We start from the raw sequence: 21618 nt of genomic DNA, 5'->3' as shown, positions 1-21618 counted from the left end.
ATGAAGCCATCCTCTTAATTGGAAGCATATAACAGCATGATTGGGAGTGCAGGAAGAACACGGTTCGAAAGAAAGACGCACCCAGCAGCAGCATAGTTTAATCATTTATATTTCACTAAACGAGGCAGATGTTGCCAATTTATTCACGCTCCGCATCGATTCTGAAAACTATACCGAGAAGGCCATCCTATTACATATTATCTGGGTTGACCGGACATTTTCAGGCAGGACCTCAACTAAAATACAGTCTCTTTAAAGAGCGGTTTAAGAGGGGATTGGCCACGGCTCCAATCGAGCCTTCCAAAAATAAGAATGGCCTACTCAACGTGCCCAACATTTTGACTTTATCTCGAATAGCATGCACGCCTTTCATTGGCATATTCATTATAACGAACAATTTGACCTCAGCATTAGGTCTGTTTGCATTCTCCAGCATCACTGATTTTATGGATGGGTACATAGCAAGAAGGTACGGCCTCAAAACAGTTGCGGGGACCATATTGGACCCACTTGCAGACAAACTACTCATGATCACCACGACCTTAGCACTATCCGTACCTTCAGGCCCTCAGATCATACCAGTGTCCATTGCAGGAATCATTTTGGGGAGGGATGTGTTGCTAGCGATAGGGGCTTTGTTTATACGATATAGCACTTTGAAATTGAAGTATCCCGGTCGTGTGGCATGGAGTTCATATTGGGATATTGTTCACTATCCAAGCGCTGAAGTTAGACCTTCCCAACTATCAAAATGGAACACTTTTCTCCAAATGATATACCTTGGATCCGGTGTATTGCTGCTTTTGTATGAGAAGCAAGAGAGCGAGGACGAAACGGATGAGGTCTTCGAGGATAGAAAAGAGCTCTTTCAAAAGATCTTTAGTTATTTAGGGTATATAACCGTCACTACTACAATCACGAGTGGGGCATGCTACGCTTTAAACAGAAATGCTTTCAAGCTTTTGAAGTAATATATATAGATGATGTTTCTCGCGAACGTTAGTTTATATTTTTATTTTAAATGTTTTTGAGTTTTTTTGTTTGATGGAAAAAGTACACTATATCAACATACAAATATATACACATATGCATAAGCATATGGATATTTGATACGACCTTTATTAACGGCTGAATGCAATATCATCAATACGCAGGATTGATTTGACGCATTCGGAGGCCAAAGTGATCGCGCTAGTACTGACAAGCACAGGTTGTAAAATGTGTTCCTCATAAGTGTTCGTGGTGCCTGATCGTCTAACAGAGATACCGTCGTTCAATTCACCATTTTCGTGTTTGGAACGCAGTTCCGTAACAACCTTGATACTGTTCAAACCAGCATTTTCAGCCAAGGTCGTTGGAATGACCTCCAAGGCAGAGGCAAATTCTTGCCAGATAAAAGCCTGTACACCTTCCATAGCTCTTGCCTCTTTACTTAACCTACGGGAAATTTCAATTTCAGGGGCGCCACCACCGGCGATTAAACCTCTTTCCTTGACTAAACAACGGATAACACATAATGCATCGTGCAGAGAACGTTCGGTTTCATCAATGATCATGTTATTGGCACCACGGATGACAACAGAAACGGTTGGTCTTGCGTTGTTGTTTCTTATACCGATTACTTTAACAATCTTGGAACCATCGCTGTCAATCTCTTCAACTAAATCAGCGGAACCCAATCTATCCTCTGTGAACAACTCTAAATCGGCAATTGGTTTACAGCCCAGACCCTTGGACAAAAATTCGATTTCCTCCCTTTCGATGTCCTTCACCACCATTATATTCAACTTCGACAGGAAATGAAGAGCCAAATCGTTCACGGCATCTCTCAAGATGGACTTCTGAATCAACAATACGTTACACTTGGCCTTTTTGATTTTTTTACAGATGTTTAGCAGATACGCTCTTTCCTCCTTGAGAATCTTATCCATTTGTCTGTAGTCATTAACAATGATGTTGTTTTCCGTGTCTGGCTTTGGTGGAGATATTTGAAACTGAATCAACCCGATCTTCGCCTTTTCCTTTCTTGTCGGACCGCCAGCAGATTTGATTGCTGTTTGCGTCAAGACCACACCGTCTATCATTTCTGTATCATCGATGGTACCACCGACCTTCTTGACCAGTCTAATATCATTCAGGTCCACGTTCTTGGAGTCTTCATCGCAAATATTTAAAACAGAGTCCACTGCCAGCGGCGCCAAAAACGAGGAGTATTGTGACACGATCTTGGAACTCAAAGATGTGGATGCGGCACGAACCAACTGCTCTCTATCGCCCAACGAGATTCTATGGCACATTTCCAAAAGAATATCCACAGACCTCTTCGCAGCCCTCTGGAAGGACTCCGCAATGATGGTTGGATGGATACCCTTGTTCAGCAGTCTCTCTGCAGCACCCAAGAGAGCACCGGTCAAGATCACCACGGATGTAGTACCATCGCCGGCCTCAGAGTCCTGCGCGGCAGACACTTCCACCAGCATCCTGGCCACCGGATGCAATATAGCCATCTGCTTCAAAATTGTGTGACCGTCATTGGAGATAATGATCTCTCCACGAGAGGTCTTGATCATTTTGTCCATGCCCTTAGGGCCCAGTGAAGTACGGATGGCATCGGCCACAGAACGCGCAGCAATGATGTTGGCCTTGCGGACTTCTTGGGGCTTCTCCTTGTTCTTGAACGTAGCGTTGGATGGGACCTTAGCAGACATCGTTCTATACTTTCCTTTTACTGTTCCGCACACTTGCCTCCCCTCCAATTCAGAATCTGCAATCTTCACACTCACTGTTATATCATATCAACCTCTTGAACTGTATTCAGTTAGCCTTTCTTTGGTGGCGAAACGAAAGAAAAAATTTCAGGTGCTCCGTGGCGAGTGACAGTAATACCGAATTATATAGCCTCATGTAGATATAAACAGAGGCTTTCTGCAGCGCCGGATTGTCGATACAGGTAGGCATACGCTGTCGCTGAGAATGTCTAGAGTACTGGTTATTGGTGCAGGGGGCGTTGGAGTCATTACTGCGCTTTCGTTATGGTTGAAGCGAGAGAGTGATGTTTCCCTGGTGGTGAGGTCAGATTACGATAAGGTGTCGGAGCATGGTTACACGATCGAATCGTGCGACTATGGCCAACTGGAAGGGTGGAGGCCCCACCATATCTACAGAACTGTGAAAGAGGCTGCTGCGGATGCAAACAACAAGGGGTACAACTACGTCGTTGTGACTACAAAGAACATCGCAGACGGGCCTGCTGATGCCAGAGTGTCCAGCATCATCAGACCCGTGCTCGATCAGAACAAGAGGCTGTACGGGTCACAATTGACCACGCACGTTTTGCTGGTGCAGAACGGCATCAACATCGAGAAGGAGATTTGGGAAGAATTCCCCCGGGACGAGTACCAGTATACGGTGCTTTCTGGGATCCAACTGGTGGGGTCCACCAAGGTTGGGACCGGCCGCATCAGCCAGATCGGCCAGGACCACTTGTACTGTGGGGCGTTTGACCCGCAGGACGGCGCTGCCATCCAGGCTGCCAACGAGTTCGTCAGGATGTACAGCAACGAGGGACGCAACTTTGCGGAATTTGATCCCAGGGTCCGCTACTCGCGATGGAAGAAGCTGGTCTACAATGCTGCAATCAACACGGCCACGGCACTTGTCGGGCTGGATGTTCCCCGTTGCCTAGAGTTCGGCGTCGACAGGAAGAGCACGGAGATCGAGGTGTTCCATCCTGCCATGAGGGAGATCGTTGCCATTGCAGCAAGCGAGGGCATCGTCATCGAGGAGGAGTTCATAACGATGTTCACGGAGATTACCAGAAACAAAGTGTTCAAGCCATCCATGTGCGTGGACCGCGACAAGTCCCAGCTGATGGAGCTAGAAGTGATTCTGGGAAACCCCATAAGAATCGCTAGGGGAAATGGCGTCCCGACGCCCACTCTTTCCGTGCTTTACAATCTGCTTGTGCTAGTGCAGGCCAGGCTGAAGGAACAGAAGGGCCTGATAAAGTTCGACGAAAAGACTGCGCGTCTTGTGGACGAGTAGACTCGATCACAGCCTACCTCGTCAGCAAGCGTATAGTTATATATGCCTCGAACACGCACGTAAGACTGATCTTGATGCGTACTCATCATACTACTATTCTTGTTTTCTTATTCTTTATACGACGTATAGAGCGACCGAAAATTTCGACAACACGAAACGAAATCGACAAAATGCCAACTCACATAAATAACAGATCCGTCTTCGAGACCGCAGCGATTGAGCCTGGATTCGGCAACGCACAGGGACCATAGACTTGTTTCAAGAGGCATTGCGATTAGGTAAACTGTATAATTGGCAAAATAGCACGATTTTCCAAGCACATCGTATCCCACCCCCGCCCCCTTTCTTTACTTTGCTTGAGATATAAAGCTTTTTCCTTTAGTTTCTGTCTTCCCTTTATACCTTTGAGTGAAAACAAGATCACGCCCATTCTCTACCAATTCGTGGTTTACTGAGCTGAAATCAAGATCAAAAACTTTTCTTTCTGCTAGTGTCTCTGTTCATTTCACTTCCGGAACAAGATGAAGATGTTAACTAAATTCGAATCAAAGTCCACCAGGGCCAAGGGCATTGCCTTCCACCCTTCCAGACCTTGGGTCTTGGTGGCTTTGTTCTCCTCCACCATCCAATTATGGGATTACAGAATGGGAACGCTGCTTCACAGATTTGAAGACCACGAAGGTCCGGTCCGTGGGCTAGATTTCCATCCAACCCAACCTATTTTTGTCTCTGCAGGTGACGACTACACCATCAAAGTCTGGTCTTTGGACACCAACAAATGCTTGTATACTTTAAGCGGGCATTTGGATTATGTTCGTACCGTGTTTTTCCACCGTGAATTGCCCTGGATCATATCCGCCTCTGATGACCAGACCATAAGAATTTGGAACTGGCAAAACCGTAAAGAAATTGCTTGTTTGACTGGCCACAATCATTTTGTCATGTGCGCTCAATTTCATCCTACTGATGATCTGATCGTTTCCGCCTCTTTGGATGAGACCATCAGAATTTGGGATATCTCTGGTTTAAGAAAAAGACATTCTGCCCCTGGTACCAACTCATTCGAGGAGCAAATGAATGCCCAACAAAACCTGTTGGACGGCTCTCTTGGCGACTGCGTGGTGAAGTTCATTCTAGAAGGCCACACAAGAGGTGTCAACTGGGCCTCATTCCACCCGACTTTACCATTGATCGTCTCCGCCAGTGATGATCGTCAAGTTAAGTTATGGAGAATGAGCGCCACCAAGGCTTGGGAAGTTGACACTTGTAGAGGTCATACCAATAATGTGGATAGTGTCATTTTCCACCCGCATCAAAACTTAATTATTTCTGTTGGGGAAGATAAAACCCTAAGAGTTTGGGACCTCGACAAGAGAACCCCAGTAAAACAATTCAAGAGAGAGAACGATAGATTTTGGTTGATTGCAGCTCATCCTCATATCAATTTATTTGGTGCGGCTCACGATTCTGGTATCATGGTTTTCAAATTAGACCGTGAAAGACCATGCAGTTTTATCCATCAAAACCAATTGTTTTTCGTCAATGCGGAAAAGCAAATTCAAAGTTTCAATTATCAAAAAAGAGTCGCTTCATTACCTTACGCCTCGTTAAAGGGCATTGGCCAACCTTGGGATGCGTTCAGAAGTATATCATACAACCCCTCTCAACACTCCATTTTGGTTAATGAGGCAAATGGCAAATTTGCTCTCGTGATTCTACCAAAAGAGCCTGTGGGTGCAGTCGAACCAACAAACGTCACCCAAGATACAGGTACCTTTGCCACTTTTGTTGGCCGTAATAGATTTGTTATTTACAACAAGAACTCTGAATCTGTGGAAGTCCGTTCCTTGGAAAATAAAATCACTAGAAACATTAAAGTGGAGGAAACGGTAAGAACTATTGTAGCTGCCGGCCCCGGATCTGTTTTGGTCATACATCCTCGAGAAGTTGTTCTTTTCGATGTTCAGCAGGGCAAAAGGGTTACTCAATTAGCTGTTAAGAACGTCAAGTACGTTTCTTGGTCCCAAGACGGTCAATATGTTGCATTAATGAGCAAGCATACCATAACTCTTGCTACCAAAAGGTTAGAGCTGATTAACTCCATGCATGAAACAATTAGGATCAAAAGTGCTGCCTGGGATGAAACTGGTGTTTTGATTTACTCAACTTTGAATCACATTAGATATTCGCTATTGAACGGTGATAGGGGTATTATCAAGACTTTGGAAAAGACCCTGTATATCACAAAGGTTCAAGGAAAATTAGTTTACTGTTTAAATCGTGATGGTGAGATTGAAATTCTAACCATCGACCCAACAGAATACCGTTTCAAAAAGGCCTTAGTCAATCAAAACTTTCCAGAAGTTTTACGTCTAATAAAGAACTCTAACTTAGTAGGTCAAAACATCATCTCCTATTTACAGAAATCAGGTTATCCAGAGATTGCCTTACAGTTCGTCCAAGATCCACATATTCGTTTCGATTTGGCTTTGGAATATGGTAATTTGAATGTTGCCCTAGGTGAGGCCAAAAAACTAAACGATTCTGCTGCTTGGGAAAGATTAAACCAAGAAGCATTGGCTCAAGGTAATACTGGCTTAGCAGAAATGATTTACCAAACCCAACATTCCTTTGATAAGCTATCCTTCCTGTATTTGGTCACTGGTGACATTAGCAAACTGTCTAAAATGCAAAGTATTGCTCAAAACCGTGAAGATTTCGGAAGTATGTTATTAAACACTTTCTACAACAATTCCACCAAGGAAAGGTCCAATATTTTTGCTGAGGCCGCCTCTTTACCGTTAGCTTATGCTGTAGCAAAGGCTAACGGAGACGACACAGCAGCTTCAGCGTTTCTGAAGCAAGCAGAAATTGATGAGCAAGATGTCACTTTGCCAGATCAAATTAATGCTTCAAATTTCGTTCAAAAACCGGTGATATCGGAACCACTTGAAAAATGGCCACTAAAAGAGGCTGAATTATCTTATTTTGAAAAGGCTGTTTTAGGTCAAATTGATGATTTAAATATAGAAGATGATGTTCCAGAAGAACATGCCGCTCAAGAAATAGAAGAACCACTTGCCGAAGAAAGCTTCAATGACATGGATATTGGTGAGGACGAAGGCGCCTGGGATTTGGGCGATGAAGATTTGGATGTGGGAGAAGTGTTACCTGAAGAAGTCGAAGAAGGTGAAGTCTCCTCCCCAGCACAAGAAGCTGAAACAGCCATCTGGATCAAAAACTCCAAGCTCCCTGCTGTCTTAGTTGCTGCTGGTGCCTTTGACGCCGCTGCTCAAGCTTTGAAGAAACAGGTGGGTGTTGTCGAGTTTGAACCGTTGAAGAAATATTTTATCAACATATACGAGGGTTGCAGAACATACATGCCTAGTACACCCTGCGAACTCCCTGCTCAATTAGGATATATCAGAGCATATGATGACACGGTAAGTGAAAACCGAATTCTACCATACGTTCCCGGTCTCGATATTATTAACGAGAAAATGAACGATGGTTACAAAAACTTTAAATTGAACAAGTTGGACGTCGCGATTGAATGCTTCAGAGAAGCCATCTACCGTATCACGTTATTGATGGTCGATGACTCAGAAGATGAAAAATTGGCTCGTAAGGTATTAGAAACTGCTAGAGAGTATATATTAGGTTTATCCATTGAATTGGAACGTCGTTCATTAAAAGAAGGAAACATCGTACGCATGCTTGAGCTGGCCGCATACTTTACAAAGGCCAAATTATCACCAATTCATCGTACCAATGCCCTGCAAGTGGCTATGTCACAACATTTCAAGCACAAAAATTTCTTACAGGCGTCATATTTCGCAGGTGAATTTCTAAAAATCATCTCATCTGGTCCTCGTGCAGATCAAGCTCGTAAAATCAAAAGCAAAGCCGATTCTATGGCTAGCGATGCAATTCCAATCGACTTCGATCCCTACGCCAAGTTTGATATTTGTGCAGCTACTTACAAACCAATCTATGAAGACACACCTTCTGTTTCAGATCCATTAACTGGTAGTAAATATGTCATCACGGAAAAGGATAAAATAGATAGAATTGCTATGATTTCTAAGATTGGTGCCCCTGCTTCTGGACTAAGAATACGTGTATAAATACAATTTTAACTGTTGATTTTGTTTCGTTTGTATTTTACCCTACCAAATTTCATGTGACAAGTCCTTTTTAATCTGAACAATATGATGGTAAAAACAAATATAATTACATAATGAATAATTATATACAAGTTCCAATATAAAAAAAAACCTCTCTATTATAACAAGTAATATATATGTAAAGCTATGCCTACCATTTATCTTCAAAATTAGTCAAGGGTGTGATCTCTATAATTAAGATTTTATTAAAGTACAATGTGTCATTAGATACTACCATGAGGGGATGGAGAAATGGTCGAAATAAAGGTCTTAATGCAAGAAAAAAAATATTTCACTTATTTCGAAGTTTCATACTTTCTTGATGGGGGTGGAGGCGGAGGTGGGGCTCTGGCCTTTCTTTTAGTCAAAGATTCTGCAGAAACATCTAATTCACGATTACTATAAAGATGGCCTTTACGAGCCAAGAAATTTTGACTATCTGAACTCCCAAAGTTGACTATGCTGGAGTTTCTACTAGTTGTACTACTAGAGGCTGATGAACTTTCATCTGGGGACGCTGACGATGCCTCTAACCAAGGAATTTGTTGAAGACATTTTTGTGATAAGTTCACCGTGACCTGGTGTTCATGTAACACCGGGCTGTCAGCACATATGTTATCTAAAGTTGACAAATACTTTAGCAATTTATTCAAATCATCCTTTCTATAATGTGTCTTGGATAATTGTGTGTGCTTTAGTAAGGGTAGCAAAACCCTTAAAAGGGTATTTCTCAATATCTCTTCATTTTCACTAATATTTTGGAGCTCTCTTATCAATACATCAATAAGGACATTTAGATCATTGGTATAAAAGAAATTTGTTGGGACATAATCGCCTCTTGGTGTCAAGACTAGATATATAATTTTGCACATCATGATTTGTAAAGGAGGGTCAGATACTCTATTGAATTTTAGTAGCAACAACTCAGTGAAGCATTTCGAAACCGCCCCATTAATCAGGTACTTGTAAACTTTGTTTTCAATATCGTACTCTTTAGTAAACATCATATATTGTTCATTAAAAGCCAACAGCAACTTAAACTGTGCATTGTTGAACATATCATCCATAGTGTCTGATCTTATTGACTTCATCAAAAAGTAAACAAAAAAATCGTCGACAATTTGGAGATTAGCAATCACGCATTTACAGTATTTCAAGATTTGAAATAACAAATCCATTAAAACAGTGGAGATTTGTTTCATTTCATCTATTATAGCCAAATCAATGTCAGTCAAACTCCTATTCAAATTATCTGAAGTTGTAGCTGTGGCAGAGATGCCAGAGGGATACCGTTGTTTGTAAGCAATTGCCTTTTCTTTTCCGTATTTGCTCAAATAGGCAAACTGAGTGTACAGAGTATTATAGAATACGTTAAACCCCTGGAATTCAAGCATAATTTCTAAGGAATGAACATTTTTTTTCGCCTCACAGAGAAGAATGTAAACAATGATAAACTTCATATTCATTTCCAGAAGATCTATATTAAGCATTGACTGCAATTTGCTCAGGCAAAACTCTTTCTTAAATTCGAATAAAGGCGATTCCAATAAAATTAGCGACATCCGATAGAGATCACGATCAGTATTGATAAAAACTTTATAGGAATCAGTAGCAAACTTTACGTAGGCAACCAGGTTTGAGTTAACTTGGAACTCATGTAAGTTATCTTTTGGTATGTTAGCAATGGATTCAGCTTTTTCCCAAAACTCAATTATTTCATCTTGGGTATGATTTTCAATATTTGGAGATAATGGATCTAGTATCATGAGTCAAGCGAAAAGGAAGATTGTTCGAAAGAGAGTGGAGATTAAAGTGACATAAATTATTCGAAAAAAAAATATTAAATCCAATTCTTGCTTTTACTTGATATGAAAGTATCGTGCTCTTTCAATGATTAGCGCGTAAAAAGTAGCAAGAAATCGTACAAGCGTCTCTATTGTGGGAGTGAAAGGTAGATCGATTCTTCTTGCCTGTTATCATTAACCGTTTTTTAAATACCCCGGTGAATACTTTAAATTTTCAGTTTTTCAGGCCTTTTCTTGGGTGTCTTATTTCCCCTGAAAAAATCCAAAAAACTGAAAATAACCATTATCACCTTACATTTAAAAAGGCAAGTAAATAGAAAACCAATATAATACGCGACCTTTTCCATTTGGGTTATATATATATGATTAGATATTTCTACTACACGTACCTAAATACACATATCTGTTAGGCTTTAGGACAGACTGACACTTGCTCGAAGACCTCTTCATTTGGCTTGCAAACCATGCATAATTTCCTCTTTTGTAATCAAATGGCCTATTGTTTCTATATGTTCTAGTAATTCATCAACATTATTCGACCATTCGTTCAATAGTTGACTTGAATTTTTGGATTTTTCAAAATTGACGATTTTGGCAGGTCTATTAACTTTTGCGTATATGATGCCTTGATTAACCAAATCACTAATGTAGGTTTCAGTCTGGGTCTCTGTCAGATCCAGCAGTTCATTTAATCTTAATAAAGTAATTCTGGAGTAGTATTCGGAAATGACTCTCAGATTGTGCTCAATGACTCTTTTTTGTAAATCTTCCCAGTGATGCTTGTTAGCTTCTCCCCCAAATGCCAAATCATCATTATTCAAAACAGGCTCATAAGTTTTCTGAACGATTGGCCATCTCATCAACTCATGTGTGGTAAACAATTTCACTAAAGATTCTTGGCTTTCCAGTTTTTTCAGGTTGTTATCGTTTTGAATTTTGTGAATCAAATCATTCTGTAAATTGCCGTAAGGTGAAAGAACCAAAAAATACACTATATGAGATAAAACGGGTTTCCATCTTGCCTCATCTGATTTGATAACGTCTGTTTGGTAAATTTCTTGCAAATACTGTGCAACTTCTAGATACTCCTTCTTGTGCAAACTAATCTTCACCAAAAGATTATAATATTCCAGTTTCAAAGATTCATATTTAGGGTTTTTGAAAGTTTTCTTTAGAATTTTTCTTGAGAGCACTGTGGCTTGAGAATAGTCACCCTTTAGTATGCTCAATTCCATTTGCTCTAATATAAACTGAATCTTTTCAGACATATCCATTGAACCATAAGTCTCGACCTGTAGTTCGCACAAGATGTCGGCGGCTTCTTCAATCTTGCCATCTTTCCTTTTGATTTCCACCAGATCTTTGGTAACTCTAGCTCTTTCAACTTCCACAAATATCTTATTTTCCGTAACGACTCTAATGGTTTCAATGACCTTGATTCTCATGTCCAAATCTAGAGTTTTCGAGCTTTTCAGGAATTCCATAATCCTCTGTATCATGTACTGGATAGAAAGTTTTAGTTGACCGTGTTTCTTCGACAATAAAGTCAATTGTTCATTTAAATCGTCCCACTTATTTTGTGATGCTAACAGATCCACAATCTTGGACAGGACTTCCTTCGAGGAGACCAAATCTGAAGCTTGTCTTGTCTTCTTTTCTAAGACCAACAATTGGTCTAGAGCAGAGCCGTAATCATTTTGAGCGATTGAATCAATTTTAGGAAGCTCTTCCTTTAAAATTTGACTATAATCCTTGTCGGCCTTGATTGGAGCGTCTCTTGACATTGTTTAAGAATTTATTTCACAGTAGTATACACTGTAGTAACTCGAATTGCAGTCAACCCAACAATCTTTTCCCACTCTTTACGGTTTTGATAGTCTTTTCTGTAGTAGCTTCCTGTTATGGCTGTTCATTAAGTTCCCCTTTGCATTTTGCCACCGAAAAGCTGAAAGGAATTATATTCAGAACGACGGGTAACATTTTAGCGATGAGCCGTATAGAATGAGTGAAAAATTTTAGAATTATCAGGAAGAATAAGAAGAATAATAATGGTATTGGGATGAGCAAGTTGAAAGAGAGAATTGAATTTTCGTATTCATTGTTAGTAGTGCCAGTGTGGTTGAGATACAGATAAAAGGACAGATCAGATACATGGCCGGTTCACAACTAAAGAATTTGAAGGCTGCCTTAAAGGCTCGCGGGCTTACAGGTCAAACAAATGTCAGAGGCAAGAGTAAAAAGAATCCGAAAAGACAAGCAAAGGAGTATGACCGTGAAGAGAAGAAAAAGGCTATTGCTGAAATTAGAGAAGAATTCAATCCCTTTGAAGTAAAGGCTACTAGAAATAAGAGGAGAGATGGCCCGCCTTCTAAAAGCGCTGATCGTATTGCAGTGGGTAAGCCTGGTATCTCCAAACAGATAGGTGAAGAACAAAGAAAACGTGCGTTTGAGGCAAGAAATATGATAAAAAATAAGCGTGGTGGTGTGATTGATAAGAGATTTGGTGAGAGAGACAAATTACTGACCGAGGAGGAAAAAATGTTGGAACGTTTCACCAGAGAGAGACAAAGTCAATCTAAGAGAAATGCAAATTTATTCAATCTTGAAGATGACGAAGAAAATGAAGATATGTTTGGAGATGATCTTACACATTTGGGACAATCGTTATCTTTGGAAGATGAGTTAGGCAATGATGAAGATGATTTTTTAACTTCCAAACGAGTTCATGAAAATGATGCTGGACAGCTCCAACCTCAAAGGAAAAAAACCAAAGCTGAGGTCATGAATGAGGTCATTGCCAAATCAAAGTTCTATAAACAGGAAAGGCAAAAGGCTCAGGGGATACTGGAAGGCCAAATAGACGATCTGGACGATAATTTCGAAGATATCATGTCTGAATTGATGACGACGCAACCGAAGAAGAATGCGATGGAGCCTAAAACCGATATAGATAAGGAATATGATGTCAAAGTAAGGGAATTACAACAGGACAGGAGAGCTGCCCCCACTGACAGAACAAAGACTGAAGAAGAGAAAAATGCTGAAGCTGAAGAGAAAAAACGTGAGTTGGAGCAACATCGTCTTGATCGTATGAATGGGATGATTGAACTAGAGGAAGGAGAGGAAAAGGGCGTAGAAGACTTGGATAATGGATTCTGGGAGAATGAGGATGACTATGAGGATGAGGATGATGGTATTGCCAATTCTGATGACGATATCAACTTGGAAGAGAAGGATCAGGATACAAAGTTTTCTCAAGTCTTGAAGGAAAAGAACATCTCCATTTCATGCCCTGAGACACATGATCTACTACTGAGACAAGTGCACAAGTTGAATCTAGCTGACCATCCCAGAATCGTCAAAAATATCATTAAAACATATCAACCAAAATTGGCTGAAGGTAACAAGGAAAGACTGGGAAAATTTACTGCAGTTTTGCTAAGACATGTTATTTTCCTAAGCAACCAAGAATATTCTAAAAACATTCAAGTTTTTAAGGATACTCAAAATACGTTAATCTCGATTTTGAAGACCCTTTCAGAGAAATATAATAAAGAGCTTTCTGAAGAATGTAGAGAATACATAAATGAAATGCAGGCACGTTATAAAAGAGACTATTTCGATGCTCTATCAAATGGTGATTTGGTTTTCTTCTCCATCGTTGGTACTTTATTCTCCACCTCAGACCAATATCATTTGGTAATAACTCCCGCATTGATTTTGATGAGTCAATACTTAGAACAAATCAAATTTAATTCATTAAAGAGAATTGCATTTGGTGCAATTTTGGTAAGAATTATTTTACAATATCAACGCATCTCCAAAAGATATATACCTGAAATGGTCTACTTTTTCCAGAAAATTTTACTCACTTTTATTGTCAAAAAAAAATATCAAGAGATACCATTAGATTTTGAGAATATCAGATTGGATTCCTACGAGCTGGGTCTTCCAATGGATGTTGACTTTTCTAAAAAAAGGTCAGCTATTATTCCATTGCATACCTTATCAACAATGAATAAAGAACCGCAATCAGTGGACCAAATAATTTCCTTATTACTAAATATTATGGAATCACTAGATGTAGCCATCTCTACTGTGTGGAAAGAATTGCCAGCCTTCGAAGAGATTATTTCACCTATTCAGAAATTATTAAATGCATATGTTTCAAGGTATTCTCATTTCGTAAAACCAAGTGGTATTTTGAACAAAATTGAGAAGCTTTTAAAATTTACTGAACACATTCCATTAACTCTACAAAACCACAAGCCTGTTTCCATACCTACACATGCGCCTAAATACGAAGAAAACTTCAATCCTGATAAAAAATCTTATGATCCTGATAGAACAAGAAGCGAAATTAACAAGATGAAGGCCCAATTGAAAAAGGAACGCAAATTCACTATGAAAGAGATTCGTAAAGATGCTAGATTCGAGGCTAGACAAAGAATCGAAGAAAAGAACAAGGAAAGCAGTAAATACCATGCGAAGATGGCTCATATTGTTAATACTATCAATACCGAAGAAGGTGCCGAAAAGAACAAATATGAAAGGGAAAGAAAATTACGTGGTGGAAAAAAGTAACCGAATTTTAATGCATAGATCATTTTTATCTCTTTAGGGTTCAAAGCATTACTGTATCATTTATAAAGGTCCCTTGTCTCTTAATAGAGGATACACTCTATTATTCCCGTAGTACACCTAATTAGTAAAAATTGAATTATATATGCATCTAAGTAAATCAAAAAAGGGAAATGTTATATATAGTTAAATTCAATGGCATACGCTACTCAATTGCCTCATCTTCCAACATCAGACTTCTTATAATATTCTTTGACAAGTCCCAGAACACCACCTCTATTGAGTATGCCATTACCGTTATTAGGCGAGTTTAGCACACTATCCTGGTTTATTCCATCACAATGAGGAAATGCGCCCGAATCCAGGAATGATTCTGTGAGGTTGTATTCATGTCCATTATTATTGTTATTATTATTGATATCGTTTCTAGCAGCGGCATTGGTACCGCTATCATTATTGTTATTATTATCATTATTATTATTACTGTTCCAAGTCTTCTCGGGATTCTTTGTAGAGTATATTGCAGGAGAAATATAGTGGTTGGGGCCCAACGCATGCCTACCTATCCTAAATATCTCTGGCTTTTGACCTGGCTGGAATTGTTTCCTCCAGGAGTATTTATTATTGAGGGAGGAGTCGCCTTCAGCATTTTGATAAGCCCTTTTAATAGGCAACTGGTATTTTCCGGTCAAGTTTTCACTGTTGGAATAATCGTCCATAAAATACACATATGATTGTAACATTTTATTATTTGCCATATCTTTATCGCCATGGTCTTCGGTGGTCACTTTCCTCTTCCGCTTACTGTTGAATGTCTTGTTTCCATTCATAGCCGTCGTCTTGGTCAAGTCATTTTCTTCACTTCTTCCAGTATCTTTACTGCCAAGGTCTTTCACGTTGAACATGGCATACTTACAAACGTAGCCCAATCCATCCACATATTCAGAATTTTCTCTAAAGAAATCAACAATTTTACCAGCTGAAGAAGGTAATGAAAACCATAGCACGAACGGCGTTATCATCAAACTGGTGAGCTCACGCAGAAGAATTACAATCCTCAAGTTGTATAATTTACAGAACTGTAATTTGATTTCCTCTTTGTGATATCGTCCTTCCCATTCTTTTGGCAGGTAGTGGGTATATTCATACAGCTCCTTAAGTGTCTCTTCTGGATCAAAAACATGATACTCTTGGGTTATTGTATTTCTACTCACGGACCATATAGCACCCAATATAGTAATGTAAAAAATGACGGGCCTATCTGAAGTAATTTCGAAATTCAAAAAGTTCTCTGGATCAAACACGGTAAGAAAAGCTAGAATTGCCACGAATGACCCACTGATAAAAGAAACAAACTTCAAAAATAGATTTGTCTTTTCCTTCGGGAATTGATCGACGTATTTGTTGGCCAATGTCGTGCTCAAGCTCATTCTTTTCTTAAAAATATGGTAAAGCTCATTGTATTCACGAAATTTCCATTCTGCAATCGGTGTATATTGGCGAGCACCAATGGAGCCAGGCGATGTCTTGTACTCATTGAAATATCTGAAAAAATAAAGCAAAACGAAATATGTAACCAGAAATGGTGCCAGTATAATATTAAGAAATCCCGCTAACATAAACCTTTTTTGCAATTCTTCCCTTGTAAATTCTCTTTGAGAAGGTTTTAAGACACTTTGCTTTATAAAACCAGATTCATTGAACACAAAACCCATGACGCATAAGTTAATATTCCATTCTAATGTTTTGGTCAAAACGTTGGTTCTAAATAATGGTATCGGCAAGGACAGATCCAGAATATCACTATTGTAAAGTGCTATGAGGTAATTTTCTCTTCTCATGATCCTATTGGCCACATCATGCGCATCAATTCTATTCTTAGCTTTAACTTCGACAACATTTGCCGTCATTGCATTCTGATCTTTTAGATACATTAGCTGCTGTATTACATTTTGCCAGGGCAAAGTTTGAAGTTCATCATCCGATATGTTTAAAAGGTACTTGTAAAAGTTTTGCAATTCTAATAATTTTTGGACATCGAAGTATAGCTGGACAATCTTGAGAATTACAAAAAAATAAAACATCCAAAGAAGAAATTTTGTAAATCCTGTTATATTAGTGGAATAACAGTTGTCAATAATGATGTCTGAGATCTGATGACTTGCCGGCAATTTAGAATAATCAATGCAATGACCCATGTATGTGGAAATAAAAACAACGAAAAGCAAAGTACCTATGTTCAGTATTTTTTCCAGTATGATGCAATAGAACCCATTTCCCAAATAATAATTGTAAACATCTTGCAGAAACATATCGAGGTTTTCTACGTTTGCCCACTTCCAAAGAGCCCGCTCTTTCACACTCAAGGTATTAATTCTATCTTCAGGGGTATTATTCAAAACAGATATGTTGTTTAACAAATTTGGCTTTCGCAGCGGGAACAACTTCGTGAACCGATTTGTATGATTTGATGACGAGCCAGCAAACCGGGCTTGCGAGGTACCACCAAAATACTTGGCACTATCCTTCTTATTCCTGCTAATATTACCAGAAGCACTATCCAAATTCTTGCCCTTATCGTAGTGAGAAGTTTTCGACGAGGTGAATAACTTTTTAGTATTACGCTGAGGATAGTTGTTCTGTAGGATATGCCTGAAGAACAAAGGCCGTTGATTTTCTTCGACAGAATTGCTCTTTTTAGAGTCGAACTTTCGCATGTTGCCCTTTTGAAAGAGGGGAGTATCATCCTCAAATCCATCATTATTTATGAACTCATTATCCTCTTCGTCTGACGAAAGCTGTCCGACTTTTGGCACAGAATCATCAGTGGAGCCCTCTGCGAGCCTCTCTAGACCATTCTCTTCCGTTCCAAATGCATTCTTCTCACTCGTTCCAACACTTAACTGGTGGATGCTCTCTAGTTTATCAGTAATCTGCGGTGCATACGCTTGAACATCCTCCTCTTCTTCGTCTTCTTCTTCCGTGCTGGAGCCTTGGTCGGACTCAGGAACACGTAAATCATTCTCGTCCCGATCTTCCTGGCTACCAGTTGAAGAATGTAACAAAGATGAACCTCTTTCTATGTCCGGTATGGGGAAATTGCTCATCTCTTGGCTGTTAAAAGAAGGGCTAACTTCATCCGACTGTAAACCAAATATTCGCGATAGAAAAGTATTCTTCCCATGGGAGTTAGGTTGCTGATATTCATCTCTCTCCATATCCCAATATTTACGTATTTTGATCACCTTCAACCGAACTAAAACATCTTCTTATCAAAGTATCTTTCCTTATTATTTTGCATTAGTTATGGCGCTTCCTCTTTGTTTAAAGTGTGGCTCCCCTAAGCTCCGGGACTGGGTAACAAAAGTTGCATAATCCAACGATTATAATGAAAGATACAGAAGAAGCCAATTGTCAGTGATATGAAAACACTTTGAATTGCAAATGCATTGATTGGTATGAGTCGTTTGGACTACATATGACTGTATACGATTATTATATACTCGCAAGTGTGGACGTGGGATTAGATTTTTGGTGTGACTACTATTTTACCTTCCACACGGCCCAAAAGTTCAGCTGACGATGCATCGTCAGCGATACTCAATGCTATGACGTCTTGTAAGAATGTGGTTTCGGCACCTTTGCCGATATCCATGACCACATTCCCAATTTTCACAGAGAGCTTGCCCGATTTATGAACTCTTATGGAGCCAACATTACCAGCCAGCTCTTCGATGGGTATGACATCTTTGGTGTTCTTTTTCTTGGTGGTCTTTTTCTTCTTCGCAGAGTCGCTGGTTTGCGTTTCTACTTCGCCTTCCTCCTCCTTCACGGCTGGTTTTTCAAAAGATGGCAGTCTGGCGGGCAATTGGAAGACCATGAACCTTTCAGGCTTATTATTCATATTCTTTAACTTCCTTAGTATGTGTTGATGATCCGCCTTTAATAGCTCTAATTCAGCAGCGACCTCCTTCTCATCAACAGACTGAAACTCCTTTTGTAATGCAAGATCTCCGAGTTTCTCTTTGGTCTGCCTCTCTCTCTCTTCTAAATACGATTGTAATTCAGTTTCAGCAGGTTCCGTCTTCACACTAGGCGTAGGTTCGCGAGTTGGCTTCTCGGAAAGAGCTTCTTGTATTTCTCTTTTGACATTTTCAACGTCCTCGTGTCTTACACGAACGGGCCTTACGGGGAATAATTGTTCAATTTGTTTGGATCCCCATGCCTCATCATTCATATCTACGTCACTGCTTTTTCCATTTTCGCCCTCGTCCTCGTCTTCTATGAGATTGTTAGCGTCAAACTCTCTTCCCATATTAAATTTCTTCTTAGACTTGGACGCTACGCCCTCATTACCGTCCTTTTCTGCCTCATCATCAGAGCTTTCAGCGCCATTGTCAATGGTTTGTAAGCCTCTTTGCACTAGAGATGATCCGCTGCCTTCTGACTTGATGAAACCCCTCCTGAGATCACCTCTCTCACTAACAAAGTTGCCGGCAGCCAAGGGACCACTGGAAATAACATGCGTATTGTTCAAGTACTTGGGCATTCGTCTTTGTTGCCCACTAGTGCCGTTTACTCTTTTATTCTTATTGTTATTGAAGTTTTTCATGTCATTGCCTCTTTTGGAGTCCTCCTCCAGCTTCACCTTGGATGCAGCTGCTTCTCTCTCTTCCTTAGATTTTCTCGCAACAGCTTTTGGCTTAAACTTCAACGAAGGCTTCGCAGATCCTCCATTAGGTGAAGAATCTTTTAACGATGGCAAGCGCCCATTGCCCTTATTACTGCTCATGCTTCAATGAGTAATATTTCGCTTTGTGGAAACAAAAAAAACCCTTTGATTATAATTTAAAGCCTTACTAGCTAAAATTCTTACCAATCAGCCTCGTAGCCCTTCTCTTTGTGATTGGCCCCCGAAATTTACTCTGTAATAGCCTCGATACTTGTTTTGCTGATCAGAAAAAGTCAAATTCGCATTGTAGAATGAAAATTTTTCAATCTGCGCTTCTTCTGTAAAGAAAAAAAATTCAATAGTAAAGCTCATCTCATCTGACATCATCTCATTAACACTATTATTGAGACGCTTGAGAAGGAGAAGTAACAAATTGACGATAGGTTCCCTGTATAATATGGCCAGCAAAAATTTCAACAGAAGCAAGGCCTCCAGTGGCGCGGACGATGTCGATCCATATGGTTTGAACGAAGTCGATGATTTTGCTTCTAAGAGGGAAAAAGTTCTACTTGGGCAGTCAACTCTTGCTGATCGTGCTAACAATGACGGGAGTGATTCTTTGATAGAAGACGAAGAAGAAGAAGAAGTTCTGGCCATGGACGATGATGAGTCTATAGACGAAGGTGAAGATGAAGATGCTGAAGAAAAGTTGGATGGTGCTGCAGCTTATAAGAAAATTTTTGGCAGAAATTTAGAGACGGATCAGGTTCCTGAAGAAGATGAAGAGAGTGGTATGTTGGATAACGAAAATGCCTGGGGTTCTACAAAAGGTGAATACTATGGGGCCGATGACTTGGATGATGAGGAAGCTGCTAAAGAAATCGAAAAGGAAGCGTTACGACAACAAAAAAGGCATTTGGAAGAACTCAATATGAACGATTATTTAGATGAGGAGGACGAAGAAGAATGGGTGAAAAATGCCAAGGAGTTTGACTTGGATGAATTTAAGAGCTCTACTAAACAGCCAGAAACGAATGTCTCCATAAAGGATATTTTAAACATGGATGACGAAGCAAGAGATATTTGTTTGAAAACGATGTTCCCCGAATTTGCTCCTCTTTCGAAAGAATTTATAGACCTAGTTCCCAAGTTTGAAGAATTGAAGAAATCTGATGAAAACGAATTCAATAAACTAAAAATAATTGCGCTTGGAAGCTATTTAGGCACGATATCTTGCTACTACAGTATCATGCTGCATGAACTCCATAATAATGAAGACTTCTCTTCTATGAAAGGTCATCCAGTTGTTGAAAGGATTCTAACAACAAAAGAAATTTGGAGACAAGCTAGCGAACTACCATCAGATTTTGACATGGTTAGAAGGGATGGTTCCGAACGGGAAGAAATTTCCAACATTGAGGCTTTCAATGAAGAGAGGTTGAATGCATTGGAAATTAATAAAGATTTCGGCACAGAAGAAAGCAAAGAACAACAAAAGGAAGACGAAGAAAGCGGAGAAAGTGGTGATGAAGATGACGTGAATATTGATGATTTTGAAGAATACGTAGCACAATCACGGGTACATTCCAAACCAAAAACATGGTCCACATCTGAAGCTGATGATTTTGTTGAATCAGAAATTGCTGATGTGGATGCACAAGATAAAAAGGCCCGCAGAAGAACTTTGCGTTTCTACACTTCGAAAATTGACCAACAGGAGAATAAAAAGACAGACAGATTCAAAGGTGATGATGATATTCCATATAAAGAGCGTTTATTCGAAAGGCAGCAACGTCTATTGGACGAAGCTCGTAAACGTGGTATGCATGACAATAATGGCGCTGATCTAGATGGTAAGGAATATGGTCCAGAGGACGAGGCGGTTTCTAAAAGTATCAATACTCAGGGTGAAAATGATTATTATCAACAGGTACAAAGAGGTAAGCAAATCAAAAAAACCTCTCGTAAAGAGGCCCACAAAAACGCTATCATTGCCGCTAGGGAAGGCAAACTTGCTGAGTTGGCTGATAATGTCGAGGGTGACGGCAAACGTGCTATTAACTACCAAATCTTGAAAAATAAAGGTCTAACGCCTAGAAGAAACAAGGACAACAGAAATTCTCGTGTTAAAAAGAGAAAGAAGTACCAAAAGGCGCAAAAGAAACTCAAATCTGTTCGTGCTGTTTATTCTGGTGGCCAATCTGGCGTGTATGAAGGTGAAAAGACCGGTATCAAGAAGGGTTTGACAAGATCTGTTAAATTCAAGAATTAATAAAAAATCATATATGTAGTATTTAGCGTAATTCGGGGGAGTCAATTATATACATCTACATATATCTCAGTCGAAGAA

The 21618-nt window shown here is 39.8% G+C and overlaps 10 protein-coding genes across 10 annotated transcripts; 5 read left to right on the top strand and 5 right to left on the bottom strand.

The window, feature by feature from the left end:
• Window positions 1-128: 128 nt before the first annotated feature.
• CRD1 (cardiolipin synthase) lies at window positions 129-971 on the top strand (the record flags this gene model as incomplete). Its single annotated transcript, XM_056232241.1, has 1 exon — window positions 129-971. The coding sequence occupies one exon, from the start codon at window positions 129-131 to the stop codon at window positions 969-971; it is 843 nt and encodes a 280-aa protein (XP_056086539.1).
• Window positions 972-1121: 150 nt separating this feature from the next.
• Window positions 1122-2708, bottom strand: CCT4 (chaperonin-containing T-complex subunit CCT4; the record flags this gene model as incomplete). Its single annotated transcript, XM_056232239.1, has 1 exon — window positions 1122-2708. The coding sequence occupies one exon, from the start codon at window positions 2706-2708 to the stop codon at window positions 1122-1124; it is 1587 nt and encodes a 528-aa protein (XP_056086538.1).
• Window positions 2709-2973: 265 nt separating this feature from the next.
• On the top strand, window positions 2974-4044 carry SKDI04G1000 (uncharacterized protein; the record flags this gene model as incomplete). The annotated part of the gene is made up of 1 exon (XM_056232238.1): window positions 2974-4044. The coding sequence occupies one exon, from the start codon at window positions 2974-2976 to the stop codon at window positions 4042-4044; it is 1071 nt and encodes a 356-aa protein (XP_056086537.1).
• A 521-nt stretch (window positions 4045-4565) lies between these two features.
• Window positions 4566-8171, top strand: COP1 (coatomer subunit alpha; the record flags this gene model as incomplete). Its single annotated transcript, XM_056232237.1, has 1 exon — window positions 4566-8171. One exon carries the CDS (start codon window positions 4566-4568, stop codon window positions 8169-8171), a length of 3606 nt encoding a protein of 1201 aa, XP_056086536.1.
• A 335-nt stretch (window positions 8172-8506) lies between these two features.
• LDB17 (Ldb17p) lies at window positions 8507-9976 on the bottom strand (the record flags this gene model as incomplete). The annotated part of the gene is made up of 1 exon (XM_056232236.1): window positions 8507-9976. The coding sequence occupies one exon, from the start codon at window positions 9974-9976 to the stop codon at window positions 8507-8509; it is 1470 nt and encodes a 489-aa protein (XP_056086535.1).
• Window positions 9977-10461: 485 nt separating this feature from the next.
• RPN5 (proteasome regulatory particle lid subunit RPN5) lies at window positions 10462-11799 on the bottom strand (the record flags this gene model as incomplete). The annotated part of the gene is made up of 1 exon (XM_056232235.1): window positions 10462-11799. The coding sequence occupies one exon, from the start codon at window positions 11797-11799 to the stop codon at window positions 10462-10464; it is 1338 nt and encodes a 445-aa protein (XP_056086534.1).
• A 367-nt stretch (window positions 11800-12166) lies between these two features.
• NOP14 (snoRNA-binding rRNA-processing protein NOP14) lies at window positions 12167-14599 on the top strand (the record flags this gene model as incomplete). Its single annotated transcript, XM_056232234.1, has 1 exon — window positions 12167-14599. One exon carries the CDS (start codon window positions 12167-12169, stop codon window positions 14597-14599), a length of 2433 nt encoding a protein of 810 aa, XP_056086533.1.
• A 215-nt stretch (window positions 14600-14814) lies between these two features.
• On the bottom strand, window positions 14815-17814 carry ATG9 (autophagy protein ATG9; the record flags this gene model as incomplete). Its single annotated transcript, XM_056232233.1, has 1 exon — window positions 14815-17814. The coding sequence occupies one exon, from the start codon at window positions 17812-17814 to the stop codon at window positions 14815-14817; it is 3000 nt and encodes a 999-aa protein (XP_056086532.1).
• A 305-nt stretch (window positions 17815-18119) lies between these two features.
• Window positions 18120-19388, bottom strand: RPC53 (DNA-directed RNA polymerase III subunit C53; the record flags this gene model as incomplete). Its single annotated transcript, XM_056232232.1, has 1 exon — window positions 18120-19388. One exon carries the CDS (start codon window positions 19386-19388, stop codon window positions 18120-18122), a length of 1269 nt encoding a protein of 422 aa, XP_056086531.1.
• Window positions 19389-19725: 337 nt separating this feature from the next.
• SAS10 (rRNA-processing protein SAS10) lies at window positions 19726-21540 on the top strand (the record flags this gene model as incomplete). The annotated part of the gene is made up of 1 exon (XM_056232231.1): window positions 19726-21540. One exon carries the CDS (start codon window positions 19726-19728, stop codon window positions 21538-21540), a length of 1815 nt encoding a protein of 604 aa, XP_056086530.1.
• Between the last annotated feature and the right edge of the window lie 78 nt (window positions 21541-21618).

Source organism: Saccharomyces kudriavzevii (assembly GCF_947243775.1).
Source record: "Saccharomyces kudriavzevii IFO 1802 strain IFO1802 genome assembly, chromosome: 4".
In the NCBI taxonomy this organism is placed as follows: Eukaryota; Fungi; Ascomycota; class Saccharomycetes; order Saccharomycetales; family Saccharomycetaceae; genus Saccharomyces; species Saccharomyces kudriavzevii.
This window is presented reverse-complemented; position numbering and strand designations above follow the sequence as displayed.